At 41.9% G+C, this 27146-nt stretch overlaps 1 protein-coding gene across 2 annotated transcripts in view; it reads right to left on the reverse strand.

Moving 5' to 3' along the window:
• Positions 1 to 1098: 1098 nt before the first annotated feature.
• Positions 1099 to 27146, reverse strand: part of LOC126521807 (ras association domain-containing protein 1-like) — a 34227-nt gene continuing 8179 nt past the window's right edge. For both annotated transcript variants that reach the window (XM_050170505.3, XM_050170504.3), the window contains exons 6-9: positions 22181 to 22365; positions 13663 to 13775; positions 13226 to 13335; positions 1099 to 10934 (exon numbers count right to left, since the gene is read on the reverse strand). In XM_050170505.3, the coding sequence (XP_050026462.1) occupies positions 10716 to 10934; positions 13226 to 13335; positions 13663 to 13775; positions 22181 to 22365 (627 nt within the window). In that variant the 3' untranslated portion in view covers positions 1099 to 10715. The remainder of the gene's footprint in view (positions 10935 to 13225; positions 13336 to 13662; positions 13776 to 22180; positions 22366 to 27146) is intronic.

The raw sequence follows: 27146 nt of genomic DNA on the forward strand, positions 1-27146 counted from the left end.
ACGTACCATCAGCCTCAACTTTCTCGTCAACAAAACGGCGAGCACTTTGGCGGCGCTGCAAGCCAGTACGTTACAAGGCCCTAAATATATATATATATATATATATATATATATATATATATATATATATATATATATATATTTTTTACTGAGGCGAAAGTTTCAAGTGGCTTGTTGCAATGACTCATACCTAAAAAAATGGGTCGCCTAGTCGAGTGGTGCAAAAAATATGAGCAACTGTCATACCCCCGTAAGCAAGCAAAGATGCAGTGGCAATCTACAAGGCAGGGTCTACAAGCGCGCAGCAAAGTGAAGCGAACAGTGCATACATTCATTGAAATCACCCAAACAACGCACACACAACAGCATACGTTTCATTAAACAAGCTCAAACAAGCACCCCAACCATGAATAAAGCATTGCATAACCCCCTCGAAACTACGCTACGGCCGAGGATGCTGCCCAAGCGAGAAACGAGGTTCGACTTGTAAAGTGGCGGGAGCAAGGCGTTTGACTGAGAGTACTGCTTTCCTCTGCTGAGAGGATGCAACGTAAAGATAAATGTTTTCACAAAACATGCCGAAGCAGCAGCAATGCGACGATGCAAGACGGCAACGTAGAGAAGAGGTCGACGTTTACTTCTCACTGCGGCTCGTTATGTCTTGCAAAAAGTCTGACCCCTCCGATCGTATAACTTAATGCATTACGAAGTGTGCAGCAGGATCTCGCCTTCACGTGCGTGTAACAAGAGTAAAACATACTGCCGAACGTTTACCATACAGTTTCATACAATAAGGTTGATTACTACTTTGTGATAAGCCAGATAGGTACGGTCTTCATAATCCTCTTCCGAAAGAATAGTATGCAAGTCATTTATACAACCAAAGTACAAGGCTGAAAAAAATCGATCAATCAAGCACTTCTATTTTGTTTGTGCCCGTGCATTTAGGCAATTAAGCGGGTAGGATATATATATATATATATATATATATATGTGTGTGTGTGCACACACACACACAACGTAAAAATCTTACCTGCAGTTTCAACCAACTTGGTCTTACAATAACACTCCGGCTACTAGTAACACATGACAGCCACACGCAGAGATTTTATGTTTATTGCTTTGTTCTATAAATATATCCCAACTAAAGAAAAGGCGGGGGGGGGGGGGGGTTGCTTTATTTTCTTGTCCCTTTCAGAATAGCAACTGAAGGGTCACATAACAATAAACTTTTCTAGTATTCTGTCACGTGACAAATTTTACTCCTCCAAGGAAGTAAATGTCAGTGTCACGCAAGAAACATCCTACACAATAATCCCATTAACACAGGTCAATTTTGCATCACAAAAACAACTGGTACAGGCTAGCAGTGTCCTGGCACAGTGCCTGTGACACACAAAGCACACTAGTTAACAGTAACAGCATTTCATATACACCACCTTCAGGGTAGACAAATGATCAATACAACCGCACATCACTGGGATAAAACAACTTCGTGGGCAACATCACACATGAACAGCAGTCATGAAATGGTAAATATAGAATGCAGCAACCTGACTAGAACAGAAAAAAAAGGGAGAACAAAGAAATGAATACCCAGCACATGCCCAGGAAGCCAACTATCGATCAAACCAAGAAGTGAACTTTCAACAAATCCACAGAGCAGTGTGTACAAAGGACTTCCAAGTCCGTTTGCAAATTTCATTTAAGAAAAGGCTTTAGCTCACAACCAGCAACACACATCTGAAAAGCTGAAATGCTCTCATCAGCAACTGCTGTTGCATTTTGTGGAAAGACTGATATTGTAGTGAATCTTGTAAGCAGACATTTTACTTTATTCCCGACGTTTTTTTTTTAAATGAAAATTGGCAATAATATAGGAAATGAAAAAAGATACACAATAAAGTACACTATATAACAGAACTGCATGCTATAACCACACGACATTTGTCTCTGGAACAGCCTCCCTGATAACATATAGATGCAGAAACTGACCGTGAAAAATTCAGGCACTCACTCAACTCACTTAACCCTTGTTAACCATTGCTATCATACACACTGCTTGGTTTTATTTTTCCTACTTTCTTCTTGCACTGCAATACGTTTGTTATAAACTTATAGAGTTCCTTTTTATTGTACTTGTACGCAGCTGTATGTAGGCAATATGTTTCTCTAACTTTTAGGCTGTGCACTTGGCTGGTGTTTTTTTTTTCTTTACCTTCATATTGTTACTAGATTGTATGTGCTTACTTGATTCTATGCCCCCCTTACTCAATGCCCCATGTGCCTCGTAAGGTATATTACAAAAAAATTTAAAAATAAATAAAAATAAAAAAATATATAAAACTAGATATCACTATTCCTCAGTGTGTGCATGTGCAATCATATTTAATAAAAAGTAAGGAAAGTGAATCGTATTCACTGGAATTATGTTTCTGTTAAATATATCCAGTTTCATTTATATCACTCCAGGAACTACATAAAGCGAACATTTCAGCTTTCCTCATGTATATGTGCACTAAGATTGGAGCTGGCTTCAAATTAAACTTTCTCCCAAGCAATTTCACTCTATATTCAACAATAACACGTTCCCTATACACAGCCATCACATGGCATATCATGATAAATAAATGAATAAGAAAGCAGAGGTATAAAAACCATGTAATGCTAGCAACAACATGAGGCAGAAATGTTGGTCAACTTTCATTAATTTGACCACAGCAGGGCAGGTCAAATTGGTTTGTATTATCCAAACCACGTTCAAAATATGCATTAAACAAAGCTTATTAATTGGAAAAACTTTCTCACAGTGGCCAGTATCCATGTTTGCAAGTGATGTGCTGTGTAAATGGTCTTGGCAGACTAATGTGCACTGAAAAACATATGTAGCACTCTCTAACTGTAAAAAAAATGGGGGGAAGAAAATATGTGGCATGCAGCACTAGTTGCACTTTGGAAGTGCTTGGCCAGCGGTCCGCAATACCTATTGTCAGATTTGTAGCTTTCATCAAAAAAAAGAAAAGCCCTAGTATGAAGCTGACGAAAATCACACTTTCACGCTTTGCACATTTCTACATTTATGCAAGTGCCAACATTGCAAAACCAGTTAATTTCGATGGGTTACCATTAAAGCAGGTTTCCTACATTAACAACATTGTACAGAGCTGTGAAAGCAAATTACATGTATGACGGTACTCATGTTGATGGTGGTTTGAGTGTTTTGCCATAAACCTCAGTCAATACCTTTCTTGGTCAATCACTTTAACAGACACACGCTCTTAAAAAAGTTGCACCTTTTGGGGTGTATATTTGTCCCGCAACAATAATTGTCCTCTGCCTTGCTTGTGTTTCCTTTCTTGAAAACACTGTACTCACTACTCTCCTGTTGAGAATGCTATGTCATGCTGATAACGCACATGCCTTCGTGACTTCGAAGTACTGGGCTCCTAGCATTAAATAAAGGAAATGTGGACAAGACAGATGACATTATTGTTGTGGGACAAGATAAGCCCAAAAGGGCGTAAATCTTTTTAAAGAGCGTAACTGAGCGTGCACTCTTTGGAATAAGCTGACAGACAGGACGCCCACTGCTTCGACAAGGCATTGCAATGTACGTCGCATCCTGCAAAGATGGCAGTATCCCAAAAAGTGGTTGGCCAAGAATATATCCTCAGTGATACATCTCCAATGATAACTACTGACCTGTTTGAAAGTTATATGCCACTCAGTGTACAAAGTTAGCAATAAAGCACTTCTTATTCACCTTAGGAAAGCACACTCAGCTTTCTACACAGTTGAACGTGCTGGAAATTAATGAAAACCGATCCTGTGCGACGTCAAATGAATGAAAGTCGACTATGGTGGAAAAGAATGTTAAATGTCAACAATTGCAAGTGAGCAGATGCTATGTCAAACAGCATAAAGAACGCAGGTTTTAGAATAGTGCACCAAAATCTTGATGACATTTAGCTACATCTCAATGCCAGCAGCAATATATAGTCTACCTTATTCCTTCACAACATCCAATCACACAATACCCACAACCAAAATTCTCTTGCAGTTTGTCTAAAGCAGCAAAACAGCCTAGTGTCATTGCGACACACCAGTCTACAGGGAACATTTAGTAAGTGCACCCCAAGCTTGCCACAAAACTTCACATTTATGTGTGGCAATGGCACTTGAGTCATTAGAGTCTATACAATAAATATTAAGCAGACAGTATCTTGGTTTTGAGCAGTGAGGCCATTACAGTATCGCATGTTTTCGCTTACTGACATCAGAAAGTGGTACCCGACCCATTTAAAGACTAGAACCATTCTCAGGTGGTTACTTTCGGGCACCGAGTTCCGTAAGAACCTAACAGAGATGTATGGCACTGCAATCACTCCAACATTACAGGAATGATGATATGCAAACAGAACTTTTGAAAGACTGAAAACTGAAAGACTCACAAAATCTATGTGGTAATTTCATTAACAAAATTTTATATAATGGCAATGTTGTCTTCTGTTTCAGAACAATTTATTGCATGTCAATGTTTTCATGGAGCACCCTAATATGTCCCCTCTCTCAAGCACGACTCACCTAATTTTATTGTTGTAACTTGGATTTTCCTGCTTGGGCTTCCTTTCCCCATGATAGCACATGAGTCACTTTAGCAATCTGTAGACTTGTGAATAGCTCATTCCAAAGATTCAATCTTCTGGCCTGATGACATGCTCCCTTCTGAACTATATGCTTCCCACATTGTTGCAGCTTGGTAGTTTTGGTGCTGCTTTGTCACTTGACAGCTATATAGTGCTGTAAAGTTTTTTTCTTGACTTCACAAACTGCTTCACACAACAGTCTCACACTGGCATGGCGGTACTGTCATCAATACTCACCACCACTGGCTAAACCCTTAGTGGAAGAAAGTAGCTTTGACAAGCAAAAGATCTCAAAACTATGAAGTACACAGTGCCTTATGCTGTACCCTACACTTATAGCGATAAATTCGTCATAGCAGGCACAAAATTTTTTCCATATGTCATCATCGTTTTGTCACCAGAACAGGTTACTACGAAGCTGCAGTTACTATGCATTCAAGCTGCGTCCAACAACTGCACTTGCCATTATTCCCATGCAAGATGAAACCTCTCCCTGGAAAACTCTGCAAGAACTAGCACCACATTTCCCTCTAGTGGGAATTTGGAAAAAGTAGAAGGGGAATATGCAATAGAATAATTTCCAGACCAGGCAAGTGTCAGTATTGATTTATCATCCCAACCCTCTAAGGTTCACAGACAGATTGATAGAATAAGAAAGAGAAATGTCACTGTGTCAAGAACAGCTTGACCTATGGCGAGTCATGCCAGATTTCATGTTATGCGAAGTTAAAAGTATTGCTGAATGCAATTGTTGCAGAATACAGCCCAGTAATCAGTTCCAGGGATCACTACTAGGTCAGCAACCCCCTATCAGGACATATTCCAATAATGGAATACAGCATATGTTACGCAAAAGGCATAGGTATTGCTGAAAGTGAATTCTCCACAGAACAGCCCAGAATATTAGATCCAGTAGTCAGCATCAGGTATACAACTCCGTTTCAGGATACAGCTCAGCACAACTACCACGCTATGGCCCAGCAACATGCTCCAGTACCAAATAAACAAATCTTTTCAATGCAAATCAGAGAACCTGATTGCCAAGTTAAAAATGTTCTGCTATATGAAACATCACTCAACATAATGCAGCAGAGACATAGTGATGTAATGTCTCTAAACTGGCTGCTGTAGGTACTAAACAAGTCAAAGAATGAAGCAATATTTTTTACAGGTGCTATAGCAACATTTGGGCATCAATACGATACCAAAAGGGAGTTTTAGCATGCGCTACCATTCCTATTGTTGCCAATGCTGCTTTGGTCACCTGCCAGCTTTGCACGCCTCAGTTAACCCGCACTACGCATGCAGCTGGTGCAGTTTAGGTAGCATGAACAAAGCCAACATGTAGCAGAGATGGTAATGCTAATGGTAATGCATTAGTAAAGCATTAAAACTCTCTCACAAGTCTTCTACGACTATAGAAAGATGAAGCGCTGCTAATGCTAGCACCCCAAACATAGCGAACCTTTCATAAAAATAAGTTGGTGAATGTCCAGTCTACAGGGATGGTACAGTGCTGAGCATTAAATGACATAGTGAAGAATCTGCAGCAAGAGAATAATAATCTTATGTATGTTGAATTTCATATCCCCACTGGAGACAAGTAAGAATGCTTCAAGCACCTAATTTATCCAGTAGACCCTCTTGAAGTGGACATGAAGGAACCTCTAATAATCTGTTACTCATTCCAGAAGTTCAATTTAGGTGAAGTGCACTGAATATAAGGAAAGCTATACAAAGATGTCTGAATGGTTCATCTTAACAAAGAATTCACTTTAACACTTTTTTTTTCTTCAAAGGACATCAGTTTGCCCCAAATACCACATTTGATGATGTAATGACACCTCATCGAAGAGTCCTCGAGCAATAACCATAGGACATCCGTCTCTTGTGTAATTTCCGTGGAAATATAAATTCTAGAAAATTTTGAACTGGTACGTTAACTTCTTTTATCACAAATTCTCCTTCAGTACCTCATGCTGACTTGGTGCTAGCAACATGCGCCACTCCTCTCCTATACAAAAAAGCATGTATATTCATTCACTCAGCTGTTATGTGCCACACTCAAGACAAAGTAAGGGCTAAATTTTTGATGCAGCGTGTGCCCAGCAGTACAAACAAACAATTAGCAACAAGGTCGCCTAGTTCTTACAGCAACAGCAGTTATGAGCTAGAAAATGGTTTGTGCCATCCTTTCTTTGCAGTTGGTGTCAAAAGTTGGCAGACCACAGGATCTGAGAAAGACCTTAATATTTCTGAGTCTGATCGCGCAGCCTGGTATTCGGATTTCCCAACTGTACTGTATGCAAACAATTTAGCACTGCATTGTTTTATTGGCTAAGGTCACAAGCCCCTCAGAAATTTGTAGTTTTTTCTCAGGTCCCATGGTCCATAAACTCTTGATGCCAACTGTACACATATGCACCAGCTGTGCCTCTGCTTCTAAGCCTAACCCAATATGTTGGTTGTCTAAACTGCATATATATATTAAAAGGTATCAGAGGGATCTTACTTGCTCATATTTTGGCTTTTGCCATAAACTGCCTTCATGAAATTGGCAGGAACAGATAGTTCCACGTCTACAGATGCTGGTAAACCTGGAAATTAAACAACACCATCTATTCGTTTCTGGCTTGGGCATGTTTGAATTTGTGCTGATAGTAAATAAGCTACACCACAATGCTGCACATGGACAGCAATGCCCATAACAGTAGATTTCACAGTGGAACCACAGCCCACTAAACACTTAACAGCTGACAAATAAAAATTAACCCATATTTCTTTTTCCCAGCAACAGAAAGCATATAGCCAAAGCAATCTAATCACACATAGCAATTATGCTGAAGGTGCAGTAAGAGGCATTATGTTCGGCATGCAAAGTTTTCTTTTGTATTTGTATTGGCAGAATGCTGAACACACTGATAGGAATGAAAAGCAATTGAAACCTCCAACTGGATGAGCACAGAAACCATCTAAGACACATTGCCAGATCGCTCAGAGGCCGCACACCTGTTACATGATGTAAGTGCCCCCATGTCAATGTAAGGTCATTAATGACAGGAAATGTGTTTAAATGGGTGCTAGCAATAATGAAAACATTGAAGAAAGCTTCATGGACCAAGCTGTGATGCACCTAACCTAGATAAGGCATTCAGAAAGGTACGTGGACATGCAGTGCTAGTGCCTACTCTTCTATTAGGTATTTTCTCAGTTCTATGCAGCCTTCTTCAATTTGAAACCATTTTTGGTTTGCCTTCGTAAGTTGCGCTGGATTTAAGCCAATGCAAATGCACATCCTTCCTTAATTTCCTCCACTATACTTTAAGGCATTTGGTAAGTTGTTGGTCCTCTCAAGATTGCAATAATAAAATCAGAAGACAAGAACTGACACTACCAATGAGAAGCTGGAGACCTCCTGCATGTTTGCAAGAAAGAGCACTGTGGCATTACCAAGCTTGGCGACAACTTCAGAATTCAGTACTCCCAGAAAACTGCACTACATCTGCACCCTGCGCCTCCAGGCACCAAAACATAGGTCCCAAGAGACACTGATGTTGAAAGTTCGCCTCCACGGTAACATCATAAAAACTAGAAAATGTGACTAGTTTGCACACCTATATAAGTTAACTTCAATTTCGAAAGAGGTGTATTTATCACTGTATTCTAATTTTGGCACCGACTATAGCCTGCTGTTGATGCCTGCCGTCGTGTTTGTTGAAATTACTTCAGTTGCTGGACGCATCGATCTGTTGATAGGGGCAATTTTTCGCTGCCACAAAATGGCTGATCATATTCTAAAAAGGCTCATGAGAGGACTGTGATAGGTATATTAGCCCAGCAAAATATTGCACACCATTCTAAGACACACCTTTTTGCTTTTGCTGAAACTGCAACGTTCAGCACGGTAACTACGACCTTGGAAACTTGTGAAGGCGAGCATTGTTATATGAGTGTCCTACAAACTGCAAAGCTTACTTGCTTTTACTTATTCCTTCTCCCCAAATGTATTGCCAAACCTCGAGATTTAAGGATGATAAATAAACACAGCTGGCAACCTGCTGGTAGCGGTTGGCGACAGTGGGCAACAATACTTATAACAGGTCTATTCAAATCAACCAGGTTTCTCTGCACTTATTCATGCACGGTGCACTGCACCTAGGCCATCGATTGTACAAGATACAGCGGTGCCCACTGCGACCCCGTCCTCGACTGCATGAGGGTGCATGGTAAGCTGCAGTAACCACAGCGCAGTGAACCCTTGAACCTTGCAGCGAGTGGGTGCAGCTCAGCGCACCACGGCCTGTAGCACCTGCACCTTTTCTGCATCAGACATGCCTAACACTGCAGGACAGAGGCGGTCCACATGGAGAGGATTATATGATCAGGAAAATAACACTTGCTATTGCTCATATATTTCCAGAGAGACTGCCAAATCACCAATATCTTGCAGAGCAAAGAGCACTGTTGAAAAAGAAATGCTATGAATGGTTCCAGTAATGATACCTAGATTGCACTGGGGTTACTACCATGCAGTGCGTCAATTATTGAGTGAAATTTGTGCTGTTCACAGCGCTGCATCCAAATTACATTGAAAGAAAATTAAATTGTGGGGTTTAACCTCTTGAATATTCACGAGAGATGCTGTAGTGGAGGGTGCCAAATTAATTTTCCAATTTGTGTAAGGCAATGGTTAATAGCAGCATATTTTTATATGAAGTTTGGGAAGTTCTGTTTCAACAGCACTCAGGCTGCTTTGTGGCACAAAGTAGCACATACAGCATGAAAATTTTACTCCAATGTTCTACAATAATGTTGTAAAATACCTTAAGATTTTTTTCGGTATCTATTCGACTTTAGAAACTTCAGTGAGTGAGAGAACAGTGCTCATCACAACGAAAAGAATATCAACGACTATGCATGGAGCATATATGGAGGAGATGTACTAAAAGTAATGCAAAAGTGAGCAAGACATTTTAAGTTGACTGTCACAGGTGATTAAATTAAGCGTGTGGGATACACAAAACCGTGTTCTGATTAGCTGAGACTGTTTGATTACGATTTCAGCTACATAACATTTCTCTCTGACTTCACAAGACCATATTTGTGATCCTTCTATTAAAGCTCCTATAGATGTAAAGAAAAGAAAGTTGTGTGCAACAATTATTGCATTACACAAATGAGATGAAAATGATACATAAGGTTAACTTCCTGTATTGCAGTTGGGTGGAATAGTGTTCAGTGGTTTACATGTTTTCTAGGCCTTATAAGGCCAAAAAAGCAGTGTATTCTGTTTCTCCTATATGCATAGTACAAGCTTCTCCTTATCATAGCCCCAAAACTACCTACTGTATTATTACTCGGGTTAATACATAATATGCAAGTTTTTTAGTACTCTACATACATGTGGGAGCTAAAGACAATATGTCAGTAAAAGAAAAGAGAAAATAAAGTAAAGAAGAAGAAGGCATCACTCACTTTTTCACTACCTGCAGTACAATACTCTTCATATATCAGCCATCCAAATCCATTGCAAATGAAGAAGACATAAATGAAGAGTAAACAGCTAATGGATTTTCAACTGTACGTGCAGATTATGTCAACATTACCTACTGCTTTCACACGTACACACACACAAAAGAAGAAAGAGCAGAAAGGCCTGTCAATGCCCTAGGCACATCAGTATTGCATGTGAGAGGTCTGAAGTCCTTTTGCTTCAGTCCATCATGAAAGAAGCCATCTCAAGCAAAAGGAAGCAAACCGTATGCAAATGCAGGTACTACTGTGATGGAAAAATAAAATGCTGAATGCACACAAAAAAAAACATCCAGGACTTGGTCTCACAGATGCCAAATAATGATGCCCGTAGTTCTTGCTTGCAAAGCATGGAGCACTGCATGGTGAACTCCAATTTGAACACACAAGTGCCAACCATCACCTTCTGATTTGGTGCTAGTGATGGCTGGATTGTACCATTCACATATCTGTTAACAATAGTACAACTTACAGGGGGCCTACTGCATGCATGAAAAGTGCACTGGTATCTTTAACATTCTAGCTCAAATGCCAAAATCAAGAGCTTGGAGTGTTTTCTGTGTACTCAGGCCCGTGGGCCTCAGAACCTTGGGTGTCAAGAACTTCAGTTCCAGGCTTTGGAAATGAGTCCATTGCCTCTTGAATTTTGGAGCGCACGAGGTCATACTTCAGCTTCAGCTGGGTCAGGTACTCTTCCTCTTCGAGCTCCAGGATCTTCAGAAAGTTCTGCAGCTCCGGTATTGCAAAGTCTTCCCACTTCAAGTTTACAGAAGGTGAAACAAATGCTTGAATCAGTCAATAAGGTAAATTGAAAGATCACATTGCACCATCAAATCGTACATGGCAAAATTTAAGTGAAAGTGAATGGCAGAAGTTGCCATTGGAGCTTTTTTATTCAGCCCACTTCTTTTTCAACCACCAAAAGTAACATTGCACAATATGAAATCAAAAATACATATTGATTTTTATGGGAACACAGCACTGGCAATTATTTCCAAGATACTCTGCCAAAAGCTGTGTTGTGGATCGTACATAGCAGCCACTTTCCACGTGATTTGCATGGTCAGTTCACGAGACTCTGTAAGGCAGCTTATATTTTCGACATCAAACTACATGCTTGTATGCAACACAGCATGAAAGGGAAAAATTCCTTTTCACACAACAGTAGCATGAAACTACAAAGGGAACCCATACAAGCTACAAGCTAAAGAAAACCCATAATACCAGGACTGCAAATTCACTGTCCCTGCAGTCTGCTAGCCTCCTGGTTAGCCCACATAATAGAATGACCGCCTTGAAAAGGCACTGGTCCTGGGTTCTATCCCCTGACTATGAGAAATTTTTCTTCAACTGCAAAGCTTTTTTTCTGAGAAACCCACACAGGTTTTCTTTGTAACTTCGTTCCAAAGTCAGGCGGATGACAATTTTTCCTTTTCATAAAACTTTCACCTAGCAGATTTCTGCAGAACTAATTTGCCATGATACAGCAGACCTGTGTCATGTCATGAATGTCATCGTCATGTGGAAACAAAGCCACGGTGCCCATTCCTTTTAATGCAATGCAGCCATACGTTTGTAATGGCAGAAATTTTATGCAGGATCATTAGTCCAGAAAGGTATGGCACTGCACGCATTCAACCACTACTGAAATTATGTGCGGCAGTGCATCACTATTAGAGGGGCCCCACAACACCTTTACAGCGAACAGCAGCTATGAGCATAGATTTGAGATGATCGTGTTTGCTCGTGGGTTACATCTTGGCTCAGACATGACACATTAAATTGACATAAACATTAACAAGGCAGTTAATGGCATGACAACACTTGACTGGCATCTAAGACAGCAATAACATAGGATTATCAAGATTATGTAGAATTCTCTAAACATATTAATGCACTAAACAAAAAGTAAAGGTGCCACAAAAATGTTTGCCTTTTGCTACAAGATATTTTTATGGTGCATTTTATGCCGTTAAAGCAATCCTTTGTATGCTGAACATAACTTCAGCACATACAGCACCATGTGAGACATGAAGGCTGAACTCTTCGGTAACTATTGAAAAGTGGTGCCTAACAGTGTTGTCAATTGCACCTGAAGTTTGAGTGAGAATTACGTTCAATGAACAAAGCAGATGGCTACGTAACTGTTAAAGTTTTACTGTGTCGGTGTAATTCTTCCAAACAATGAAGCTTCATGCCTTCTGCAGAATTGCTCCAAATCAGCCACACACAAGGTTTTTATTGCAATAGCAATTACTGAGGTTGCTCATACCAGGTCTTACATTCATGACTAAATTATTCTTCAGAATTTTGAGAATGGCAGCACACAAACAAATGTCATGAAGCATAATACTCACAGTGCATACCTTTTACGTTGAATCTTCTCAGACTACTAAATATTAAAATTGCAAAACAATATCAGTGCTTAAACGTGAAAGTGATGTAATCTTATGGGCACGGCTCTTTGCAGGCAGCATATTGGTTCCTGTGCAATGTCATTACAGGCCCTACAGGGTGTGTAAAAGCTTTTAAGGATTCCAGAAATGTTGGTGCGCTCGCATATGTCACATCCGCATAGTCACACCCGTATATAGTTTGGCTGTCGTCCGAGCAGTTCAAGCACAATGCTAAACCTTGCTATCCAAGTCAGTACTTTGGCCTTCGGTTGAGACTGCCAATTTTTCTTGCTAGCTAGATGCAACGAATTCCTGTCTAGGCAAGAAGAACTAAAACTTACATCTCATATTGCTCACATCACTTTATTTATTCAAACTAACTCATAAGCAGTGTCATAGTATAATGCAGTCGCATACAACATGAAAATAGCCTCTATATATCCAATATTAATTATAGCACACTTGCTAACATTGGCAGATAATTTTTTTTTTCAATTTCTAGATTAACTTATCCATTCATTATAATGACATTCAACTATACACGTCGCTGCCAAGTCAGCTTTGGTGTTGCTGCCTTCCTTGCAAGGGTTTCACTGTTACCACAGACTGTTTTATCAGGTTAAAGAAGAAGAAATAAGCACATATGCTTACCTCTATATCACTATTGTCATTTTCCTGAAGAACAAACTGCCTAGACCGACTATTCCAGTCCAATGCAAGCCAGAGAGGTTTATCTGTATCCTGAAGTTTCCTAAGTTTGACTGAAACAGTAAAAAAGGAGAGGTTACCTTTTGTGTCACGTTTTACGTCACAAATTTTTTGTTACAAAGAGCAAGGACACTATTTACTGGCTCGAGGCTTTACTGCCTTGATGTGCAACTCACTAGCTGTGCAACTTATGAGCAAATCACTCTCATGACAACACAGTAATTCTAATAACAGGAGTTGAACTAGTCTGTAAAATGTTTAAAGGTGCAGAAACTAGCTTAATGGTAAATTTGCAACCATTATGACATAGCAGCACTGCCTCTCACCATAAACAAAACCAGAACTATGAGAGACTTGTTAAAAGCTGTAAAATGATTTACCTTCACCGGTGCTTTCGTCGACTTGACTTTCATAAAGCGCAAACTTCCGGGGATTGTCTGCTACTTTGAACTTCTTTAGAAGGGCCACTATCAGCTCTCGCACAGTATATTCACTGCAGGAAACGAATACCATTTGTATGACATCAGCAGTGTCCCAAAATTTACTGAAGAGTTCATTGATGCCCACACGATAACAAGACAATGTGATTGCAGAGACAAAAAAATGCAGTGGCAATTTAGCGGTAAATATATGAGAGAAATGCATTAACATTACATTGCACCTCTGTCATGTCTTGGATGCATGATTTAAACTGTGTTTACTACATTCCAAAGTAATGTTCAGCAGCTCATTCAACACATGTCCTGCCTCTTCGAGCAGTGAAGTGCAATTGATGGTGGTCTGAAGCAGGATACCACAAGTTGCACTATATACAGTAGAACCTCATTTATAAGTTTCGGAAAAAAAAAAATGTCAGTACAAAATGTACCAGCTGGGAAAACTTACTATCAGAAGTTGCCAATAAATATGACAGACTCAACTGTAGTTGACATCTACGTAATGCGAATTGTCACAGCACGAGTTGCCGATGTGTGCCAAGTTGGCGCGGCCTGAGCAGCCCAAGATATGCGGTGTCGATTCTGCAGCTTCAGCAAGCTTTCATTTATGCTCCTTAAATTCAGCCTGGGTAAACAGCTCTATCGAGCAGGGCATTTTGGCGGGAAGTTTTGGCGTGCCCACTCAGCGTGAATCGTTATGGCACAAGACGCCCCGATGCGCAATGATGGAATAGGATGCCTAAGATGCTGCCAACGCGAAACATGATGCTCACTTCACAGTGAACAACAGTGTATAGCGCCTATGAAAAGCATGCAGTATGCTTCCAATAGCACTACACCCCATGCACTGGGAAACAGGTAAGGTGAACATAATTATTGCAATAGGGCTGGCGGCGACAGTTGTGAATTCGGTGTGCAACGACCCCTGTGGAGATTTGCTAGTACAGTTGAACCCACTTATAACGATGCCGGTTTTAAGAATATAACGGTTATAACAATGAAAAGCTGCTGCACCGTCAACTTTTGTATGTTTTCTATGGAGAAATAGCTTGCTTGCTACAATGTCCTCATGCTGCATTATCGGCTATAACGAAGTCTGGCTGCTGGGTGCCCATGCCAAAAGGTAATGGAAAGCGAAATCCTTGAAAAGAAGGAAAAAGTGATATGCCTGCCACCCCAACTGCCGTTGCGCGCTTCTCTCCTTGAGAGATGCACGACAGCCTTGCGCGCATCCCTGCCGACGCCCTCCCATCCCTCCGAGCATGAATGGACTGCCCTAACTGCGCTAGCAATGCTGCCAGCACTGCTCCCAGATTGCTCACTGGGCCCTCATTCTGCGCAATTAGCCAACAGATTAAGTTGCTCGTGCTTGCCTTTGTTCGTGGCGTTGAAGTTGTTCTTGGCCACGTAGTTTCTCAGCCTTGTTTAACTCGCCACCGAAACGTAACATGGCTGATCCGCCCGCTGATCATCGGCAATGCATGACGTTGCCGGTGAAAAGAACGCGCACTGTGCCTCCAGCCAATGAGGCGATCATCACGAACGTGCTTGCATCAGATAGCAACAGTGACGGCCACAATGGCAGCGCTTGCGTGGTAGGGCAGGCTGCCTCAACATTGTCCCCGCAGAATGTCCTGTAGATGATTCAGCCCCTCATGGGCTTGTCTTTGTGAGGGACCTTCCGCTTCACTACATGGAGCATCTGGATGCCTTGGAAAAGGATGTCGGCAAGCTTCGTGTAAAGCAAGCAAGGCTGACAGACATGCGGTTTTCTCATGCAAGCCAGAGAGAAGTACATGGCGAGAAGCTCGTGGCGATCTCATCCCAGCATTTCTTCTGGATTTCTCAAGCTGAGATGCTTCTGCGGCAACCTTCCCATATTTTTTAAAAGGCACTTTTTGTGGCCACCAAAGCAATGCCTCAGCAGAGTTTGTATGTCACTTGCTGCCTGTGACCCTTGTTTTCAGTTGTTATAGCAGTGCCATTCTTGAATGCCAACAGCCGCGGCTCGTTAGCAACACGCGATCGCAGCGTGCAGGATGGGGAGTTAAACAGTTAAACGAGTCAACACAATCACAAGCCAGATGATGGAAGGTGGTGGGGAGCAGAACTGGCCTCCCTGCCATTATAGTTTTCTTGGAACAACTATGTCATCCCCCTTTCTGATTTCCTTTTTTTATGCAACCCGGTTATAACAATTATCGGTTGTAACAATTGTAAAAATTCTCGTTACTCACTTACATAACTGTGCACTTGGTTAAAAAAAACTAGCTCTGGTCGACAGTAGCCCGCAAATGTGCCACTGTGGCCCAGAAACACGCGATGCAAAGTAAGGCACAGGCGTACACTCGCCCCAAGTGGCTCCCATGCAAAAAGGGCTCCTTGCAAACTTTAGGGGAGCAAACAGACACACAACCTTTCTCTTTCAAATACAATTTTTCTCTCTCTATACGACACAGGCTACTGTAAACTGCCAGGGTCATAAGACGCGGGGTTTGAGGCAAAGGTAGATGCCTGCGGTCAGCGAAGGGGGTCGAACCGGGGGTGGCGGCGAGGCTGGAGGAATGCAGCCCGCCGCTTGCGGGACTGTCTCCTCAATGTTTTTGAGGCACCTCGGTTTCTGAAAGAAATGGGACCTGGTGGTGACAGCACCATGTTCGTTGCTTACACTCAACTATCCTGTGTGATCTCGTCCCGAGAGAGTCTCATTAGTCTGACTCGTTTCCGCACTCGCTGTCCGACGCCAATTTAAATTGTTTCATCTGGCTTGCATGGTCATTTGTAACGTAGTCTGGCCAAGTCGATCCCTTCGATATTCATAGGTTTGAGATGCGGTATGTGTCTGCAGACAGCACCTCTGTAACAATGTACGGGCCTCTATGTGGTTGCGTCTTCATGGGCTGTCCTGTGTCCTTAACTGTTGGGGTTATGGAGGCGGCTGTAGTCGGTCACCCTCTTGTATGCGCCATCCTTCCTTCCGCATGAGAACGGGGTTGCTGTACTCAGAAGTACTATTACAGATTAATCTATATGGTATCAACTCATCAGCCATCTCTTTCCATGCCCACCTCTGGTAGTAGGAGCTACGGTATGGTGGCTGGGAAACCGGCTTGCTTCGAGGGAGCTCGAAGATTTTCTTCTCAGCTATGCCGGTGCACCCCAGTTCTTCCGATTCGCAGTGTGCAGGTTTTATTATGCTTGTTAAGCAACACACAGGGCTGTGTTTTCTCCACACCATAGGCGATCAAGCCAACATTACTTCGTCTTGGCTTAGTTGCAGCGCATGGGCCTCCTCATTGGCGATCAGTAAAACTTTCTCTGGCATGTTGCAAGGAGTGGGTGGACGCATGAGTATTTGTCCTTGCTTCATGTGTAACTTGACGTTGCTGTGTTATCAGTGGGTTTGAGTGTACTGGAACAGTAAATAGAGCGTGTACTGGTGTTTTCACAACGGGACACGGGTGGCAAGTATTGCGGGAGAGCTACTGCGGCGCGCGGCTGTGGTTATCGATTAAGCGCGCCTCGTGCCTTTCCTTGCTTGCACTGGATCAAGTAGCCGGGAAACATACCGTACAATCGCAGTTTGGCGATATGCTGTACGTTAGTGCTAGAAAATTGTGGACCGACGACTGCATAGGACACCCCGTCAAGTGACTTCGATGCCTCTGTGTAGAACTCCATGCAGGAGTGCTTGTACTGGAGTTCCAGGAAATGCATTTGGATTTCGATCTCTGTAGCATGCTTTGTAACTTGCAGGAAAGATATATCACATTGTATCAGCTGCCACTCCCAAGGAGGTAGCAGCTTAGCTAGAGGTATTAAGCGATGTTTGAGGAGTGGGACATCCATTTCAACGCTAAGCTCCCTCACACGCAGTGAAAAGGGCTGTCTTACAGAGGGACTTTTACAAAAGAGTGTAGCATATGTCATATCATTAACAGTATTAAAACACAGATGTTGAGGATTAGAGTGAACTTTCAGAAAATACAGTATGTTTGGCTGATGTATGTTCTCTGCAGATGGAGTGACCACTCATTTGATTCTACATACAAACTTTCAATGGGACTTATTCTGAAAGCGTCAGTGGCCAGTCAGATCCCTAGATGGTGGACCAGATCTAGCATCTTTAGCGCGTTTGGGGCGGCAGAATGCTAGATCATGGTGCCATAGTCCACTCGTGATCAAATCAGGCTCTTGTAAAGATTAATTAAACACTTCCTATCGCTGCCCCATGTTGTGTGGGAAAAAATTTTCAGTAAGGTCATTGTTTTTAAGCATTTCACCTTGAGATACTTAATGTGTGGAATCTAGGTTAGTTTAGAGTCAAGTATGATGCTTAAGAACTTGTGCTTTTTGTTCACAGGGATTTGCTGACCATACATTTCAATATTGGGATCTGTAATGAGCCCTTTATTTCATGTGAAAAGCACACAAAAACTTTTGTTGGGGTTCACTTTAAATCCATTTTCATCTGCCCATTTGGACACTTTGTTCAAGCCCTGTTGTACCTGCCTCTCACACACTGCAATGTTGCAGGATTTGAAACCTATTTGTATGTCATCCACGTAAATAGAATAAGAAAATGGCTGGCAGTAATGAAGCCCGAAGCGTGCTCATCTTCACGATAAAGCAGCAGCTAAGCATACCTCCTTGGGGTACACCAGTTTCTTGTATTAAAGGTCGCGACAATACATTGCCGATTTTCACACGGAAGGTACGTTTGGACAAATAGCTTTCTAGTATGTTTAACATATTTCCACGAATGCCCATTCCCGACAAGTCTCGCAAGATCCCGTATCGCCACGTTGTGTCATACACCTTCTTCATATAGAGGAATATCGATAAGAAGAACTGTTTATGTACAAATGCATCAAGGATATTTCCTTCAATGAGCACAAGGTGATCAGTCGTGGACCGCCCTTCTCTGAAGCCACACTGATAGGGATCAAGCATTTTGTTCAGTTCAAGGAAATGTATCAGTTTATGATTAATCATTTTTTTCAAATAGCTTACTTGCAAGAGCTATCAGGCGATAACTTGCCGCCAAGGAAGGGCCTTTACCCAGCTTCAAGACGGGAATAACAATAGCTTCCGGATATCTCCCATCCATGAGGATGGGAGGTATCCGGCAGCCCAGATAGAGTTGAAGAGTGCCAGAAGTGTCATTTGTGTGTCTTTGTGTAAGTTCTTAATCATGTCATACATGATTCTATCAGCTCTCTGTGCAGAGCTTCTACATGGGCTCAATGCAGCTTTAAGCTCTGCAATATTAAAAGGACAGTTGTATGGTTCATCCGGACGGCATTTACGATTCAGTGCCTTAAGTTCAGCTAATTGTTTATATTTGAGAAATGATTTTGTTTAATGTGTGGAGCTTGATACATGTTCGAAGTGTTCACCCAGAGCATTGGCCTGCTCTTCCAAGGTAGTCCTTTGGTTGCCCACTAAGGGCAACGGGTGGATTTGTTGCCCCTTTAGCTTTCTTATACCATTCCATGCTTTGAACTCTTGGGTGAAGGAAGTGATGCCTGAGAGAAACCTCTCCCAGCTAGCCCTCCTTGCCTGTCTCCGCGTGCGCTTTCTTTGTGATTTTGCCAGTTTAAATTCTATGAGGTTTTCTGCAGTCGGGGAGCGACACAGCAAACCCCGCACTTTGTTTTGTTTCTTTCATGCCAGTCTGCACTGTTCATTCCACCAGGGGACCTGTCTTTTACATGAGAGTCCTTGTGTTTGTGGAATGAATTTTTCTGCTGCGTCGAGTATAAAACAAGTAAAATACGTTACTGCTTCATTTATGCTAAAATCGGTGATAACATGCTGTGATAAGTTGATTCCTTAAAATGGTTCCATTCAGCGGAGTCTAGTTTCTACCGGGGTGTATGTGGGGGGCATTCGTGTTGACGTATTGACTTTAACTTTACAGGGAAGTGGTCACTTCCATAGGTATTTTTGATTACATGCCATTGCAAGTCCAGGAAAATTGAAGCAGAGCCAATTGACAGTTCCATTGATGAATATGAATTATGATGAATATTATAATACGTTGGCTCCTTCTTGTTGAAGAGGCACGCACCGGAGTTCAAAAGAAAATTTTCAATGAAACGACCTCTCGCATCACATCGCGAGTCCCCCACATGGCGTTGTGGGCATTAAAATCGCCTACGAGTATGTAGGGGTCCGGAAGCTGATAAATTAGGTTATAAAAATTGCTTTTTCCAAGGTGATAATTAGGGGGTTATGTATATGCAACAATGATCAATTTATTAAAAATAATTGCCCAATTGACACTGCCTCAAGGGGCGTCTGAAGGGCGACATAATGACAAGCTACAGACTTGTCCACAACTATTGCTATACCACCAGATGAGGTATTCACCTCATTGCGGTCTTTACGGTAGATGGTGTACTCACAAAGAAAGTTTGTTTGTGTAGGTTTAAGATGTGTCTCCTGAACACACATCACCTTTGGGTTATATTTGTGTAAGAGTTCTTTAATGTCATTTAGGTTGTGGATAAGACCTCTAACGTTTCAGTGTATTATTTGTGTAGCCATATTGCTCGTGCTTTTATGCTGTGTGTCAAGAGGAGTCAAGTTGGAAAAATGACTTACGGAGCCTTTTCAGGCCCTGCGATTCGGCTTTTGTCTTTCTTGGAGGGGTTGCGAGATTCACGCCACTCTCGAGGCGCTGGATGCGCCGTCTGGCTTGAGGTTGTATCCATCAACTCTTGGGAGCCACTGGACTTCCACTCACATGAGCGGGGTGTTTTCACCATAGCCTTGCCTCAAAAAGCAGGGCCTTGGAGGCCGCCAACCCAGAGGTCGATGGGCCCTCCTTCAGGGACCGTGCAGCAGCGCTGGCTGCTGACGCCAAGGGGGCTGATGGCCCGGCCACAAGCACACTCTTTGTGGGCTGGGCCGGAACCGGAGTCTGCTGCGACGTTGCCCCCTTGCGCGCCGTGTCAGCATACCCTGAGGTATGGAAAAAGGAAACACGTTTCCACGCTTCTTGAAATGAGATGTTCTCCTTGATTTTCATTGTGATTATGTCTTTTTCTTTTTTCCATGTGGGGCAAGTTCGAGAGTATGCTGCATGTCCACCGTCACAGTTGGGACAGCCGAGCGCGTCACTACAGTTGTCGGATTCGTGTTCGTGTTCGCCACATTTTGCGCAGGTCATTCGGCCACGGCCGCTTTGTGATCCGTGGCCATATCTCTGACACTTGAAGCATCTTCGGGGATTTGGGATGTAAGGCCTGACTCGAATTTTGGTATATCCTGTTTCTAGCGTTTCTGGTAGCACGCTCGATGCAAAGGTGAGGATGAGATGCTTAGTTGGAATATCTTGGTTGTCTCACTTGATCTTTATTTCTTGCACTTGAATCACATTATGTTTTTTCCAGCCCTCCAGGAGCTCTTCCTCGCTCAGGCTCAAGAGATCTTAATCAGAGATGAGTCCTTTACACGTGTTCAATGATCGATGGAGGGCCACAGTGATTTCCACATTACGGAATGCTAAGAGATTGTAGAGTTTGCCATGCTGCTGAGTGCCATGGACCTCAAGAAGAAGGTCGCCACTCGTCACTTTGCAGCCAGCACCTAGTGTGTCGGTAAGACATTTAGCTACGATGAAAGATAGTTCTGACTGTCTCTTCAGGATCTTGACTGTGTATCACATGGAAGTGGGGGAACGTTTCTTTGTGCTGGCTGAATAGCTGGAAAGTTTTCTTCGGTGCATCCTCTTTTTGAAAGAGGACGATTGGAAAGAGGGGGGGAATGACGTCTTAACCATGCAGAATTCATTTAATTTCGGTAGCTACGCCAGCCACCCACCACCGAGCCCAACAAGGGGACGCCACGAGTCCGGGAGGAAACGCAGATGCCAGCTGTATGTAGCTACTATAACCTAATATAAAATACCCAAGGTTTGATACATACACCAGGTTAACCCTCGCTGCCTAGAAATTCGGAAGTGAGAAGAAGTGATAAGAAGACAGGAAAGAAAAAACAGCAAGAGGGAAAGCAAAAGATTGAATAGTGGGACAGAAAAAAGCGACTGCCGATTTCCTCCAGGTGGGTCAGTCTGAAGGTGCCATCTATCTGAAGCAGAGGCCGAAGAGGTGTGTTGCCTCCGCTGGAGGGCCTTGAAGGTCCAAACACCCAGCACTGGCTCAATCCCCAGGATCCCCCTTTCTCCAGACACGGCTAAGCCGCGCATGGCTACATGTGGCAGGGTTCAACCCTCGTGTGCTCAGGTACGCGGTGTCGAAACACACCAAACACCTGCTGACGCAGATGCCCCTGAAGGGGACACTCCAATATCAGGTGCTGAAGTGTTTCACAACAAATGCAAGACGCACAGGATGGACTTGTCTCAACAGAAGCAGTCACAATCTGGCTTCTTGATTTTTCTACATCTATGCCTCAAACAAAGCTTTCTATTAGATGAAGGCCGCCTGCTTACCTGGTAATGTGAAGAGCCTTTATAGTGTCCCTGGGCAGGTAGAAGGAGGTAAGTGTCTTTCGACCACTGTCGTCATCCTTAAGGATGTTGTAAATGGACGGAGGTCTTGTTCCTGCTACAACGTTGATAGGACGCATTAGGTTCATGCGTACCCTCACAAAACCTCGTACAGACCCGTCTTCTTGCTGCATTCACAGGAAATAGAAAGTTCAGAAGCTTCAGCATTGGACAGCTCACGAATGAGCAAAAAGTGTACATGTCTTTACATAGTCATGCTCAGTGTTCTCAAAGCACTATGACATTTTCTTGAACTGCATGTGCATACATGGTCAAACCCAGATATATCGAACCGGGGTATATTGAGTTATTGTCTATATAAAGCAGTTGTAACATCCCCTTGGAAATCCTATGTAAAAGTATAGCACTGTACTACATGCATACCGATCTCTCATTCACTGCCACATTCAATATATTAAGTACTAGGCCCTTGCAGATGCACTTCTCTTAACAAGATTGATCACTTCTTGTGTCATAACATATATTTATGTTTACATAACGGCACTGTATTGGCAAATGCTATCAAGGTGTTGAACATGAAAGGCAGTACATGCCATAGAGAAAAAAATTAGCAAGGTGTGTGCCTCAAGATACAGAGGGCTCGTGCAGCAAGTGTTTTATTTGTGCTCCATAATGCCAGATTGGCTTTAGTATCTTCGCCACATCATAGCTGTGCAATGCGGTAAAGCATACGCATACCAAAAAGAACTACCTGCCGTGCAGTGAAGCATACTACCCGTGTCCATTTGTTATTGGAAAGAGGATTGCCACGCTGCTTCAAGAATGCAAAAAGCACCCCTGGTCCAATAGTACATGTGATCCACAAGAAATGGATGCCAATCAATCTCTTCACTGAGTGGCTTCGGGCATGAGACAGGTTAATTCCCGTTTTTAATATTTTCTGGACGCTCTACGAGACGTCCATAGTTTTCAAATAAGCTTCAAGTAGGCATATTTCATATTTTGAATTATCAATATATCAAACTATCTTGCCAATACCTTTCAAGTTCGATATATCGGGGTTCAACTGCACATGTATACTGTAGGCTTGAGGGCACAATTAATTTGTGACCAGCTTAAGTTTCAGATAAAGTCTAACAGTACATAAGAAGAGAATAATACACAGGTAAGAAATAACACCCAGTGAAAACAAGCACTTCAAACTATTAGCAAGCATTCCCAACTATGCATGACATGCCATTAAAGTGGATAGTGAGCCAATGATGCCATGACTACCAAGCAAGCATGAGCACAACTGAGTGTAGTCCAGGGTGCATTGTTCCAATCAGAACATACATATTGCAGTGGAAACCAATATTAGAGGGAACAAAATTTAAATTTAGGGCCATTAGTTCCTAAATGTGGCACTCAAATTAATCATGTACGCAAGGGTAGATTTTTCAAGAGAACATGATGATGTAGCAGCTACACGAAAGAGAGATCAACACTCAGGCTTCTGCAGTATAGTTACTGCTAGAGTATAAGTAGGTCAGAATCAGAATCGGTTTTTATTGAGACGATTAGAAAGGCTACAAGATGTTAATATACAGAAGGAGGTCCCGAAGTCAAAGACTGCAATGGGACCTCCTTTAGAATGTAAATGTAATAAAACACAAATTACAGCAGTTTCAACAAATTGTTAACATGGAAAAATTACAGGTTTTAGTATGAATAGCATGACCGAAGAATTACATGTGTATAACTCATGAAAAAAAATCACTGTAACATAATCTCATTGACAACTAATAAAGTAACAGCGTAAGTGATGTGACGAACACAGTATAATTTGCTAACTCGAATGTATATGTAAGGCAAGGGCATCAAACAAAAACCTAATGGTATGATAATGAAAATGAAATGAAGGCATCCTGAAAGAATGGTTGTGAGTATGAACTAGGCATCAGTATTCGACAGAATGATCTTTTAGTCGTTTCTTGAATTCGTGATTTTAAGTGTTTTTATCTCTAATGGTAGTGTGTTTCAGAATGCGATAGATGAAAAATGGACGCTCGGTTTGCCATAATTAGTATGTATTTTGGGTAAAATGAGGTTTCTATTTATTGCAAACCTGGTAATATTAGTATTTATGAGAGAAGATTGTGGTATCAAGCTTTCGCATCGTGTGTAATTGATTCTATGGAACAAAAAGGTGCCTAAGGTTATAGTTAACAAGTTGTGTGACTGAAAGAATGTGATTAGTTTGTAAAAGATGAGGCATTGTGGTTATATGGGCTAAATATAATTATCCTAATAGCCTGATTCTGTAGGATTTACAAATGAGTTTAAATGGATTATGTAAGGGTTTCCCCAGCAAGTAACGCAGTAGTTAATGTGGGAATGAATAAATGAAAAGTATAATGGCAGTATTATTTGATGGTTAAATATGTGTCATGCTTTTAGAAGCACCCTGATCTCGTAGGTAATCTTCTGTTTTACTTTGATTATTTGTTCAATAAATTAAAGATTTCTGTCTACTTCTATACCAAGATAATTACATTAAAAACTTGCAGGGATAGGACTAGAGCCAAGAAAGATGGGAGGAATGGAGTGAAGTGTTCATTGATGGGAAGTGAATACAACAAATTTTGTTTTCCACCGGTTTATCTGTAGGTGGTTAGTATGGCACCACTCCAACAGGCTGTGTAAATTGCCATTATGGTGAGATACTAAAGTTGTGAGACATTTATCAGAGTTAATGATAGTAGTATCACCTGCATAAAGCACACATTTCGAATAAGAGAGGCAGTTAGGCAGATCGTCGACATATAATAAAAATAAAAGCGGACCCAATATGGAACCCTAGGGCATGCCAGTACTAGTGAACATGGTTTTAGAATGAACGCCTGAAATAGTTACTACCTGCACTCTTTCTGTTAAGTAATTTTGTAGTAACAAAAGTGCTGAGCCGGTAATTCCTAATGATTCAAGCTTACGAAATACCGTATTTACTCCCATAATGATCGCACTTGCGTAATGACTGCACCCCTGAATTCTGTCATAAAAATTCGATTTTTTTTATTTCCCGTGTAATGATCGCACCCCGAACTTGCCGAAGTCGTGTCATGTGCCAAGTCTAGCTAATAATGATCGCGCTTACCATCTGTCGAATGCTACGCGAACGACTCTTCAAGACAAACCAATCAGTCTGCACGCACCAAACATTCTTAAGCAGATGCCCCATTTCATTCCTTTCAACACTTTCCGCACTTCCATGACAAAAAAAAAAAAGCTACAACCAAACTTGCCTTTATTATGTGTATGTTTTATAATGGCTGGGGTCAACAACAACAAAAAAGGCACCTTTCGATTCTTCTCGTCTGCACTCGTGGGCACGCAACAAATCGCGAGCGGCAATGATAGCAGCTACATTTACACCGACATGTTAGAAGTGTACCCATTCATACGCCGACGCTTGTAACACAGCTAAGCTATTCACCCACCCTTAGCGGAAACCTGCAGTATTAGGATAGTAGTGAAGACAAATGCCGCAGTTTCCGCAGCGTGCCCGCCATGTGTTCCTATGTCACTGGCAGCTAAGCGCGCCCATCTGTTTCTGTCCCCTCAAAGTAGACACAGCTACGTTAATGCCGCAAACTTGCCGATATTAACGATATTATTCATTACTGATACGAAAGAGACTGTTTCAAAGCATGTAATGTACTCACGATAAGAAAAAAAATTGCATTCTGTGCGTTCGGCTTAATCTGCCGGCCGCAATATTTGTTTTGGTGTCCCGCACTACATACAGCGGCAGCCACCTATTTGTTGACCTGTTGTCATCCCGCAGCAAATGCGGGATGAAAAAAAATTTTCTTTTTGCGGGCAATTTAACCCACGATATGATCGCACCCCTGAATTTGTGTTAATTTTTTTTTTAAAAAAAGTGTGATCATTATGCGAGCAAATACGGTAAGATGTGATGATTTATTTTCTCAAATGCTTTGCTTAAATCTACAAATACTGAAGCTACATAACTGCCTTCATCAATAGCGAGCTTTAGTTGATCGGTTAGAGCAACAAGAGCAAGTTCGGTCGAGTAACCCGAGCGAAAACCGTATTGGAATGGTGAGAGAATGTTAAATTTTGTAAGGTAATTAGTGAAGCATTTTTCTATAAACTTTCCGATTACTTTGCTAAAAAAAAAAAAGGTAGTACACAGATGGGGCGATAATTGAATATCAAAGAGCGGTCACCTTGCTTAAAAATTGGGGTGATCATGCCTTGTTCAAGTTCCTGTGGGAAACTGCCTGATTTAAACATGATGTTGATTATGTCTGCAAGGACATCAGTTATTAAGGGTGACATTAATTGTATATGGGAAGAGTGTAATTTATCGATGCCGGCGCCGGTTATTTTCATGTTGTTTATAATGTTTAGAACTTCCTGGGATGTAGTTGGAAATAAAAAGAAAGACTGTGGCAGGCATTGGGGCACAAGATTATCATGCGCACGACTCTGTAGTTCGCTGCTAAAGAAGAAATCAGCAAACGCATCAACTATTTCTTTGGCAGTCTTGTACACTTTACCTTGATAGGCAATTTCTGTTATAGTTTCCCGATTATTTGCCGTACTTAAAGGGACACTAAAGTTAAAAATGATTTCTTCTGCATCAGTAAATTACCATTCTACAAAACCAAAAACACCACTCTTACAACGATAAGACGTTTGGTAAGCCAGAAAAAGCGCAAGAACGAAATACGGGTGGCGACGCCTAGTCAAGTACCCGCACCTGGGGGCGGTGACGTCTTGGATTTTGATGGCATTTTCTAGAGCCTACTAATTATATATAGTGGTACAGATTGACTACATTGTGTTCTAAAGGAACCAAGTATTAAACATGGCAAGTTTCGGGAACCTTTATTCAGCCAACGCGGCCCAAATGCGAAAACATACTTTGGAATCCCCGACG

This window comes from Dermacentor andersoni, chromosome 6 (assembly GCF_023375885.2).
Source record: "Dermacentor andersoni chromosome 6, qqDerAnde1_hic_scaffold, whole genome shotgun sequence".
Classification (NCBI taxonomy): Eukaryota; Metazoa; Arthropoda; class Arachnida; order Ixodida; family Ixodidae; genus Dermacentor; species Dermacentor andersoni.